At 56.0% G+C, this 12,341-nt stretch overlaps 1 protein-coding gene across 3 annotated transcripts in view; it reads right to left on the reverse strand.

Moving 5' to 3' along the window:
• MGLL (monoglyceride lipase) overlaps positions 1-12,341 on the reverse strand; it is a 104,636-nt gene that overhangs the window by 67,821 nt on the left and 24,474 nt on the right. For all 3 annotated transcript variants that reach the window (XM_057554551.1, XM_007179192.2, XM_007179191.2), the window contains exon 3: positions 1,110-1,216. In XM_057554551.1, the coding sequence (XP_057410534.1) occupies positions 1,110-1,216 (107 nt within the window). The remainder of the gene's footprint in view (positions 1-1,109; positions 1,217-12,341) is intronic.

The following is a 12,341-nucleotide window of genomic DNA, read 5'->3' on the forward strand; positions in this document are numbered from 1 at the left end:
AGGTGCCAAAGTAAATAATGACAGTCCCACAGTGAAAATCAGGATAATCCTCGAATATTCTCTCTCAAACAGTCTCACAAATATCACTGGGGCTGTTTGCAAAGCACTACAGAACATTACGACCATAGTAAGAAAGAATATAGCCAATATTCTCAGTTATGAGGACCCTTGCACATATCTGGCTGAAAAGGGGCTCTTGGTAGACCAAATTGCAGTTCCTTATATACAAAACGCCCCAGGCAAGCTTTCCCTCCTGTCACAAGGACTCCCAGGCCTGTCACTTCTCCCCTACCCCTCTTTTCACTTAATTATTTCCCTATCAGATAAAACGGAAGCAACGTTTCTGGATCTGGGCCAGGATGATAGATTTCTACATTGAAGCAGTGCAGAAATCACCATGGTCAGTCACAAGGAACTCTTCATTCTTAAGACTGTTAGACAAACAAAGATCTCGACTGGGAGCCTTCCCAGCCACAGAGAATGTCACCCAAACGATTGAGGAACTACATACTGATTTAGGCAACAAATGCTGCATTCTGATGGTTACTATGGATTTTGTTACTGATGAAGAATCAAAGACTTGGCCTGGGGACATGTGTGTGTGCACATGTGTGCGTGCATCTGTATGTGCTTGTGAATGTGCCCGTGTTCGGGGTTTTCTCATGACCACACGGCCCTTGAGACCCTTACTGTTCTCCTGGTCTGAATGCTTTGGAAGCATCCTGAGGCCGCACTGGGCTGTGTACGGCACTTGTACTGAGAGCATGGCATTGTCTGAAGTCCTGTGGGGGAAACCAGGGCCCGTTCTGTGCAGAGAGCGCTTTATAAACGTGAGAGAGGGTGACTTGGCCTGGGGCAAGTTCTTACACAAACACATCCGGGCTTTTCAGTGGAGATTTCTAATCAGCCTGCATTCAATCCCAGACTCAACAGAAACTGCTGGTCAGACACATTCTTTGTTGACATAACTGCACATGTTTCACTTACAAACATCCCGTGGAGAACGTCTTTTCCCAGTTTCAGTGCATGAATCAGAAGTGGAAAGCTGAGGAGGAGGGAGGACTGGGAGGGGGCGCCCCGGAGCGGGGGCTCAGCCCCGGGCTACTCACCGTGGTCGTGGGCGAACACCAGCAGCTCCAGCCCCACCAGCATCCGAGCCAGCTCGTCGTAGCGGCCGCAGTGCTCCCCCGCTCCGTGGGACACAAAGACCAGGGCCCTGCAGGGACGAGAGATGGCCGTTAGGAAGGCGCAGGCCACGGAGGCCGTGTCCAGGGCGGGGCAGGGCTCCCGCAACATCAGCGGAGAGTCAAAGACTAAATCACGGGTCTAAGTGAGAGGGCACGCTGTTAAAACGTGGGCTTCAGGGTCACCCAGAACGGAGCCGGTTCCTAGAGAACAGTCACCACAACAGTGTCTCCAGCCGCGGGCTGAGGGAGTCCTGGGAGCTCACTTCTGCAGGTGCTGGCGTACGGGGGGTCCTCCATCGGCCCCACCCAAGGGGCCAGACCTGAGCCAATCAGGGCACCATGGTCGCAGCCGCAGTCACTGGCTCCAGTGGCTCCAGCCAAGCGAACGGGTCCAGGAGGCGCCGACCCGAGAGGACAGGTCAACCCGAGCGAGGAGAGGCACGAGGGGGAAGCCAGCCCTAACGGTGCTGTCTGGGCCCTGAATCCAGCTAGACCCGAAGCCAGCACGCTCCCAGCCCTGCTCCCAGCCCCGCTCCTGGCTGTGCTGTGCAGGCACTGGGTTTTCTGTCACTTGTGCCGACAGACAGCTCTTCCCACTGTCGTGCGGATAACTCCATTCCGCACGTGCTTGCCCTCAGCTGCTGGAGTTTGTGCTCCGTGTGCACCTTTTCTTCTCTTCCCCCCTTTTGCCCACCTGGCTCCCTCCTTCCTCCCTTCCAGGCCCTCTCAGGAGGGAGATTCCACAGCTTCCTCTGGGCTCCAAACCCTCTGTCCAGCAGGGGCCAGGCGGCTTGCTGCCCTCCCCGCTGGCTGTAACCTTCTTGAGGACACACTGACGCTCTCTCTCTTGCTGCCTCTTTGTGGCTGGCACAGTTTTGAGCTACAGCTGGCACTCTGCAAATGCGCTTTGAATGAATGAAGGAAGGAAGGAAGGAAGACGCTGTGACATTTTGAAATAAACGCGGGATCTCGCACCCAAGATCTGTGCAGCGGAAGCCTCATGACTGAAAGCAGAGCCTGGCTGGGCGCTCAGTCACCCCCGCCGAAAGGCTTCCATGCGGTGAGCCCACCTGCAGACACAGAGAGCAGCCCCCATCACACCGCGCTCACCCCAGAGTCAGCCAGCAGTGGAGGGCTACAGGAGGGCACTCAGATTCTTGAATATACAACTGCCCAGACTAGTACTCGTAGCATGAGGCCCAGAGAGGCTAGAGTCCCCTTCAGGCAAGGAGGGAACTGCTGTGAGCCACGCCCATAAAGACAAGGGGGAGGGGGAGGAGAGGGGAGGACAGCAGCTGCCCCTTCACGGAGCATTTCCTATGTGTCAGTTCCTCTGCTAAGTCCACATACAGGATTTCTAATCCTCATAATCATCCTACCTTTACCTTCTTTACAGCTGAGAGTGAAAACCAGAGAGGTCACACAGCAAGTGGGTAGAATGTAGGTCAGAGCATGTCACCACCCGGCTTCCAGGTCTCCAGTGGGCAACCAGCAGGCTCAGAGTACAAGTCGTCCTGTCCCTTCCTGTGTCACCACTCCTCAACCCCTTCCCGCTCACCGCCCGTCCTCACCAGGGGCTTCCAGCCATTCTTCAGCAGCGCCAGCTCTTCCCACCTCAGGGTCTTTGGCCCCTCTCCCCGGAGCACCCTCCCCCAGATCTCCCATGGCTGCTCCTCGTGCCCGGGACTCATGGAAGACGTCTCCTAGCGCGGCCTCCATCCCTCAGGCCTTTCTGACCTGCACTGGGCCCTCACTACACATCACAGTTTGCCCTTGTTTGCACTGGGCCCGTACTGCACATCACAGTTTGCCACTGCTTTGCTATTCACTTGCTCACCTGGTTCCTGGCTCTCTCCTCCACTTCAAGGTCAGCTCAAGAGGCCAGAAGCCTTGTCCATCTTGCTGCTGGCAGAATCCCAGAGCTGCCGCAGCCAAGTGGCACCGGCACATATGTGGTGAGCGAACAGACTCCTGTGTTCTCTCTGCGGCTCCCCTCTTCCAGGGTGTGTAGGGGCAGAGGGACCCCGCATTTCATTCTTTGAGCAGTGCACAAAGCACCAGCACTAACCTCACTTTCCTTTTGCATCTGTCCTCCCTGCCCTTTTCCTAAAATACAACAGACGTTTCACACCCTCTTCATTGCTCCATGGAATGTCCAGCCACCTCTGTTTGATCAGACATCAATTTGGGCAGATTACACCTGCCCACCTGACACTTCCAGGGTCGGCCGATGGGATTTCTCTCAGCTACCCAGAAGCATGGCTGAAACCTCTAAATAGCCATCATCGGCCATCGGCACAAGGGGCTGTGCTCCCAGAAGGGGCAGCTCAAGCACTTTAATATCCTTGGGGAATGTGGCAGCTGCTGGATTAATTCAGCCCACAGTTAACACAGACAGACAAGCCGGGTCACGTGACAGCCAGCCTCTCCCTGCGGTCAGGACCCACTGGGTGTAGGAGGGCTTCAGAGTCTCAATTTGCATCCACAGGAGTGGCACACGGCCATCACTGCCACCGTGCTGGGAACTGTCTGTTAACAGAACCCACCCTGGACACCACGTGTGGGAGAACGGGTGCTCTTACTGTACAGGAAGAACTTCTTCCCCAGCGGTTCTCAACTCGGGCCACAACCTGAAATCACACGGAGAGCTTTCCAAAGTGCCAAGGCTGTGTCCCACCCCCGGAAGCAGCTCTGGTTAACTGGTCTGGGTGGGAGAGTGCCCCAGAGGTTCCGCTGTGTGGCCGAGGCAGAGAAGCGCCTCTCACCACGTGCAGCATGGCCAACGATGCCGCTCAGGCGCCACGTGGGACCCCCAGTGGCGAGAAAGCAGCCCTTCTGGCGTGGAGACTCCCAGCCACTTGGGAGCCTCTTACCTCCCGGGGGGACACGCTGGGACAACCACAGGCTCATCTGGACCGCGGCAGAGGCTTCTGAGGCATGCTGCCGCCACCCCTGTGGAGACCAGCAGACCGACGTGGCCATCCACTGTGGGCAGCAGAGGCCTCTGCCACCCCCCACACCCCGCACACGTGGGCAGCACCTGCACACTCGCCTCCTCCAGACCCAGGCCAGGCTTCTCCACAGACACGCCCTCCGGCACTGGCCTCGTTCCGGTCCTGAGCTGCTGCTGCCGTAAGTGGGGTTCTCCGTAGTTCCTGGTTTCAGCTCTCACCTGGACCCCGATTCTGAAACATCAGTCTCCCCTCCTGCTCCCCACACTTCCTTGTTCCCTGGACCTGAGCCTTTATTTTGTAGAATCTGTCTAGCAAAGAGAAGATCCAGTCACATGAGACTTCCTGCTGCGTCAGAGAGGAGCTACTGGCCCCGTGCTCACGCCCTCATCTCCCTTCTCCCCTCGGCCGAGGGCTACCCTTCTTCCTAGTGCTCAGATAAGCAGATCAGGGTGCATTGCTAAATGTTTAATAACCGTAGTGAGTGGTCCTCATTTGTAGCGTTTGCCAGTTTCCATGGTGTAAATGCTCTCAGCACAGCGGATTTCAAGTTATTAACGTGACACCACTGGACACGGTGCTGGGGAGAGGTGTACACAGTCGACTCCCGAGAGCCAGGCACGTGGGCACCGGCACGGAACCCCTGCACCAACCAAGGCCTCTCTGGGGACCCCTCTTTCTGACTGTGCTTGGACTGTCGCTTGGGTCTCAGGCCTTTTCTGACCACTTCAGGTGAAGGGTCCCTTCAGCACGCGACACCGTCTGAATTACTGGTCCATGGCCACGCCTTGCTTGGCCTCCCCTGACCCCCGACCGGCATGTACTCTCCAGAGCAGAGGTCTCATTTATCTCATTTATGACGAAGTTCCCAGCTGAGGAAGATGCTGGCGCACACAGGCGCTTAGGAAGGATGTGCTGACAGGCTGCAAGACCCCTGGAGCCTGGATCCCTCTGCCTACCGCATCCCACAGGCTCAGACCTCATGCCCAGGGTGTCCCTCTGCTTGGCCCCACCCACCCGTCAGGACACCCCCCCTCCCCCGGGCAGACCTTCCTGCCTCCCCCCACCCCCAAGGGCTTCTGTAGGTGGAGCCTCGGCTCATTGTCCCATCCTGTGGTCTAAACCTGAGGCCGGGCCCCAGCCTCTCCCAGGTCCCCACCTCGTTGCCACGGGAACATCCAGCCATGTCCCGAGCTGCGTGTTTACGCTGTGTCTTTGGGGAAAAGGGAACCCCCCCCAGCACATTCACCACTGCATGCTGGCCGCCACTTGGCATTGCTCCTTTGGGGTTTCACGTGGAGACCCCGTGATTACATTTCAGCTCTGGGAAACATAGCACTGTGGAACCAGCATGCCAAGTAAATAAACACCAGCCTCACTCAAGGCTGTGAACAGGGAGCAACGGCTGAAGCCAGCACAACTTGGTTTGATTCCCGGCACTGCCACGCGTGACCCCGGGCAAGGCCCCTAGCCACTCACAGGATGGCAGCAACGGCAGTCCTTTGACTGAGATCACCCAGAAATACTGACTCAAGGCTTATCACGTGCCAGGCCCCAGGGACACGAGATGGATCAACAGCACTGTCCCTGCCCTCACACAGCTGACAGTCTAGTGGGAAAGACAGATCTCAGCAGAGAACACACATGTCAGTGTGTGTTGTGAGAAGCACCGTGAACACAGAGGGGGGCGGCAGGGAGCCTGATCTGCCCTGGTGGGAGCGGCCGGGAAGGCAGGCTGAGAAAGAGACAGGCGTGGTGGGAACGAGAGCTGTCCTTTGCAGGGTCCTGCCCACCCCAGGCCCAGAAAAAAGGCCTCCCATCCGGACGCTGCTGCGAAGAGCCGGGGGTTATGCATGCAGAGGATGGGACCGAGCAGGGCAGTGACCTGATCTGACTTCCTGAAGCCCCCGCGGCTGCTGTGGACAACAGAGCAGGGAGGCAGGGGACGACGTCTGCCGAGGAACCCGCGTGGCCAGGCCCCCAGCAGGGGCCAGGGAAAGCGATCCCCTCCCTCCTTCCTCCCCTCATGTTTGCATCCTCGACAAAGGACGGCAGCAGAACATCAGCGAGGCCGTTTATGCAGACAAGGCAATACCCGCAGCGGCAGGAACGAGGCTCCAGAAGACGCTGGCGAAGATCTTTTTCCTGGAACTTCTTCACCGGCTGCAGCCAGTCGGGAGCCAGTGGTTCCCGTTCCGGGAGAGGGCGACTGCCGGGCCCGGCCCCGGGAGCAGATGGCCTGCCTGGCATCCAGCCCTGGGAGGTGGGGCAGCTCCCAATAAAGCACATGCCGCCTTGAGATGAACACACTGCGGAGCTCCTCGGCACTTACAAGCCAGGGCCGGTTTATCTGTGCCCAGGTTTGACAAAGCGGAACTTGCCCTCCATCAAATAACTGATTCTCTTTATTCCTCTGCTTGTTCACTGTTTAAGTGACTGACCTCTCTGGGGCTCAGTTTTCTCAGCTGTAAAAGGGGGACAATCGTAAGACCACTGACCACAGAGGAGTCGCAAGGTAAACAAGAAAACAGGTGTGGAACGCTCTGGGTCCTGCCTGGCACTGTCCTCGGTGAGGATGTTTCTCCGACGGCACAGGGGGTCCTACTTGCAGCCTGGAGGCCGGGTTCACGCTGCAGCCCCCGTGAGCTGGCCCTGCACCTCTGTGGGCCTCGGTTTCTCCACCTGTGAAACGGGGGCACTGGCGCCTCCTTGATGGGGTTGGACATGAAATGAGAGAATGTATGTGAAAATACGCTGAGGGGCTCCGCAGCCCCTGTCATGGGCTCTGCCTCACTCACCCGCTGGACAGGGAGCCCATTCATGGACCCACACTGGGCAGAGGCCCCGGAAGTGCGGGCGGGGAGCGGGCCAGCCGCCTCACGTGCTTCGAAGGCAGAGAGCGGTGCTGGGATGCAAAGAACTCATCCCCACCTGTTTCCTACAGGACTTGGGCCTCGGCTGGGACCTGCCCCCACCTCCGTCTGCACACCGGCAGGGTGGGCACATGGCCGTCGGGAGAACTGAGGGGAGCAATGTCAAACACTCGGCCTGGCCTGGCTGCAGGAGAAGACGTCAGCCCCCTTCCTGTGCACCCTTCCCCCAGACATGCCGACTCATCAAGAAGAACTGACTGTCCAGCTGAAGAGATGTTCTGCTCGTTTCATTAGGGAAAAAATTCAGAAAACCAAGGATTTCTTGGAGGAGATTTTTGGTCGGAGGGACACAGTGGATGTCTGCACCACCAGGCAGCAGCTCAGGTGGGGTCACCTGACCCAGGAAGCGGCAGCCTTTGTGGGCACCAGCCCCACTGACCCTCATAACGTCCCCCAATGCAGGGGGCGGGAGGGGATCCTCCTGCCTCTTCAGGGGTTGTACTTGCTTATTCCCAAGGCGCCCCACTCAGAAAACTGGATGGTCAGAGAATCATCCACGTCCACCACCCTCTTTACTGCCAAATTTTATGACTTAAAAAAATTCCCCTGGGGCTTCCCTGGTGGCGCAGTGGTTAAGAATCCGCCTGCCAATGCAGGGGACACGGGTTTGAGCCCTGGTCCGGGAAGATCCCACATGCCGCGGAGCAACTAAGCCCGTGCACCACAACTACTGAGCCTGCACTCTAGAGCCCATGAGCCACAACTACTGAGCCCACGTGCCACAACTACTGAAGCCCATGTGCCTAGAGCCCGTGCTCTGCAACGAGAAGCCAACCCAATGAGAAACCCGTGCACTGCAGTGAAGAACAGCCCCCGTTCACCGCAACTAGAGAAAGCCCGCGCGCAGCAACGAAGACCCAACGCAGCCTTAAAAAAAAACAAAAAACCCCAGCACATGTGTCACCAGGCCTGCGGGTGGGACCGTGAGGCTGGCTTGGACCCCTTCCCCATAACGAGAGCGGGAGCACGCCGGGCTCTGCAGAGTCCAAACCCAGCTGCCGGAGGACTTGTTTCCTCCTCCCTGGCAGGGCTCCCACAGCGTGAACAGTGTGCAGCGGGGACAGAAATAGAACAGAGCCAGTGAAGGGGGTCTAAAACTTCACAGAGGGAACTAGAAATAGACCTGTCGTTTGTAAAACAGATCGATAATGCCTATCTCCCGGGCCTTGTGAGGAATGATTGAGAGAATTTATGGAAAATAACCCAGCAGGACGCAGTGGGCAGCCAGGCGTTATGTAACAGCCAGTGCTGGCAGCTGGTATTTACTTTGGCCAGATACTGGTCTAAGTGTGCTGGGTGCTAGCTCACTCAGGGCTCACAACCCAGAGGTGGGCACTGCTAGATTCCCCATTTTACAGATGAGAAAAGTGGGGCCCCGAGAGGCTAAGCAGCTCTCCTGGGGTCACACAGCTGTAGGTTTTGAACCCTGCACGCTGGGCCACTGTGGGACCACATGATAAGGGGAAGACACCACGTGACCATGTCCAGATGTGCAGTCAGGTGGTGTCCCGATGGCCCTCGCCCAGAGCAGTAGTGGGAGACTGCAGACCAGCTACGGAAGGTCTGCTCTGAGTCGATAACCCTGAGATAAGCACAGCAGGCCCTTCGTTCCCCCTGACTTACTGGACTTAGGAGTACAAAGCGGGGCTGAAGGCCTTGAGTAACCCGTGGTGCTGCCTTCCCAGAGCCTCCAGAGCGGAGGCCTGGCCTGCCCGCTGCCCATGTGACTCCTCCTCCCGTCTGGGCCCCCACTCCCCACCGCCCTCCCTCCTGCTCTGATCTGACCCTGGTCCTCCAGGCCAGCTGCTCCTGCCTTCCCCGCTGGAGAGCATGGCCGGGTCCCCAGAGTGCACGTGTAAGGCGTGGCCGGCGAGCCCCTGTGAGGCCCTCTTCCACTTCCTCTCGATGACGCACATGCCCTCCACCCAATACCAAGATGCTCCCAGAAACAGAAGACAAGCCGAGCGGAGACCACCGAGCTTCCCCACATCCCTGCGTTCTGAGCTGTACCCCTCACCACGAGCTTGCTTCCGGGTCGCCCAAAAGGCCAGATCTAGAGAGCTGAAAGCTCATCCTGCGCACACACATGCCCTGCAGACAGAGCCGCCCGCCCCCCTTCCCCTCTGGTCTGCGTGCCCTCCTGGTTCAGAGCACCCTGCAGCCTCCAGGGTGACCACTGTCCAGCCGGAGCTCATGTCCACGCCCTGATTACTCCACACCCTGGCAGTTGGTTATGCTTGTCTCTAGGCTGGAGGTGTCTTCTGCATCTCTTAGCTGCCCCAAGACACAGAAGCGGAGAAACTCTTATCTGCTGAGTGAGGTCAAGTCACCCTGCTGAATGAGCTCCCTGCTTACTGTGCCCCCAGGACACCCCGTGGCCCACTTAGCCCAGCACTGAACTCCTGAGGCCAGGAGTTTCTTCCTCACTTCCATGGAAATCCTTCATGCTGCAACTGGCTCCATCTGCTGAAGTTCCGTCCTCGTGGGAAGGAGGGGCCAGGGCCCCCGTCCTTTCGAGTGCATTGTGCCTGGGGCCACTCAGGGGGCCACGTCCACACATCTCTCTCTATGGAGATCGACAGCTACAGACCTGGCTTTAAGATACTCGTGCTAAATCAATCCATTCACTTTATTTTTATCTCACAGACCAGTAACATTGCAGAAAAACACAGCTGTGGTCCACAAACGTCCTTCTGTAAGACCTGACGGGAAGGCCACAGAGAAAACCTAGAGTCACCAAAAATGGGTGAGCTTTAAAAATCAGCTCTCCCTGAGTTCGGACCCCATCTCCGCTATCTGAGCAAGTCACTCAGGTAGGTACCCGTAGAAAGGGAAAAGCCATCCCTGCCTCACAGAGGTGTAAATGACGATGCCCTCGAGATGCCCGCCCAGCGCATGGTGCACGGCTTCCTCTCCCTGTCAAGCCCGTGGTGGCACTGCGGGAGCCAGGCCATCTGAGAACACGCCAAGGGTGCTTGCACTTGCAACCACTGCTCCACACAGCCATGTGGCTGCCAGGCAGGTCACCTCCTGGTCTTCCGGTCGGGGCATTCGGGGTTTTATACACATAAGCAGGCCCACCTGTGCCCCATATGGACCTAAACCCAACAGGAGGTCACGACGCAAGCCATTTTGACATGGGAGCAGTGCTGATGACTGCCAGCCCACCCAAGTCTGCAGGACCTCTCCACTCCCCTGGCTGCCAGCCAGACACAAGTCTTCCCGGCTCCCACCAAAGAGATAAAGCAGCCGAGGGGAAGCAGGCATGCAGCAGGACGACAGCCGCCCGGGACCTTGGCTGCTTCAGCAGCTCTCACTGCGACCCACGCACGTCCACGGCAAGAAGGGCCTGGCTTGGCAGATTTGCACGACGGGGTGCTTTCAAAAACCCCACTTAGCCTAAATCCTCATATGCCAACGTTATTAAAACATTAAAAAAAACAGGTAATGTGTGTGTGTACGTTATAACATAAATATAATTTTATTTTAAAAATGATAAGAACGGCATATTTTGAGCGCCTGTGTGCCAGGTGTTGGGCTCTGCACTCTGTATGCACAATCTCATCGCCCAGGCTGGAAGAGCTCTGGATCTCCTGGAGCCTTTTCAGATGTCAGTTTATTCCCTCTTCATAAGTGCCCATTCTTATTTTATAGAATGTTTTATAGCCAAGTCTTCCTGGATCCTGTTGGAAGTTACTGGAAAGTTTCTAAATTTCTTGCAGCAAAGCTACCTGATAATACATTTCTTCGAGTCCTCAGAAGGATGCCCTTCTGTGGAGCTGCAGTCTTTTGAGTTTCTGGTGATTTTCATCGTTTGCTCATCCTTTTTGAAAAAGGTCAAGATGTGCCCAGTGTCAAGAATTGAGGGGCAATTGTGAGGGTCCTGCCCAAACCTTTTAGTCCAGATGAAGCAAAAGGTGCGGAACTACCCCTAGGGAGCTACCAGGACTCACAGGAGGAGGAGTAATTAATGTTCCTGGTGAATTTATGAAGGGACAAAGGCCACCAAATCTCCACAAGTATAACATGAAAAAACGCACACACCCACACCCACACACATAATTTACGTAAGTTTGAAAAAGGAATATGGGTCATTTTGAAAAATGGAAAACTACAGACAAGCATAAAGAAAAATAAAATCCATCCATAATCCCACCACCCAGTGATACTGTCAGGAACATTATATTTCCTTCCAGGTTCTCCCTCTCCACAGACATAAAATTTTGTTTTTCATTATTTGTAAGTTAATTATAAATTTATAATTACAACCTACAATTGTAATTATGGTTTATAATTGTAATCACACTTACGTTCCACCTTGGACCCTTCTTTTGATTCCTCAACGTCTTTCCATGAAGTTTCCTGCAGGAAGTGCAGCACCACCTACTTCCAGAGCTGCTGTGAGTGAACGGACAGAACGCCTGAGAAGGCCCCCCGGCACTGCACCCACACCTGGGAAGTACCCAGGAAATGGTTAGACGATAAACACCCCTCCTGCATCCAGAGCAGACATCACTAATCAACCACAGCTCCCTGTTCTGCTGAACCCAGGAAGCCTGAGCCTTTTCAGCTCCATACTCTGGACTCATACTGTGTTCCTACCCTGAGCCCTGGTTTTGAAAAGGCTGGTTCTGAACAGCTTCAATTCCTAATTCCCCCAGGATGATGTCACCACCACCTGGAGCATCAAGGCTCTCGCATTCTGTGGACCTGCAGCTGGTCCTTCTGCATTCAGCGCGGCCTTCACCAACGAGTACCATGAAACCGCTGCACATAGGTTCCAAAATCGGGGTCTGGCCTCAAATTCTCTCGCTAGGAATCCAGTAGATGGGAGACGTCCCAGCAGAACGACAGTGACGGGGCTGGATTTAGTTTGAGACCAGGGCTCCTCGATTCCTGGGCCATCAAAGGAACACTGTCACACAACCCTCCAGACAGCAACACACGGAAGCCGATGGTGCCCCAGGAGGTGTCACAGGACACCTGGGGCAGCCACTCTTCCAGCACGGACCCCACTCAGCAAAGGCTTCCCTGTGCAAGGATGATGAAATCCCAAAGTTGGCCTGCCCTGAAGTCAGTCAACTCGGAAATCACAGGCCACACCTAAGGTGTGTTTCCATACAAATGTGCAAAAGCAAATCCAGCATCAACCAGCTTGAAGCAGAGGGGGATGGACAGTCTGATGCATTTTTAACCCGTAAGTTATCACACTGCTAACATCTCTCTTTGGGCACTTATCACATCCCCCCGGGCCACCCGGATGCCGGCCT

Source organism: Balaenoptera acutorostrata, chromosome 10 (genome assembly GCF_949987535.1).
Source record: "Balaenoptera acutorostrata chromosome 10, mBalAcu1.1, whole genome shotgun sequence".
In the NCBI taxonomy this organism is placed as follows: domain Eukaryota; kingdom Metazoa; phylum Chordata; class Mammalia; order Artiodactyla; family Balaenopteridae; genus Balaenoptera; species Balaenoptera acutorostrata.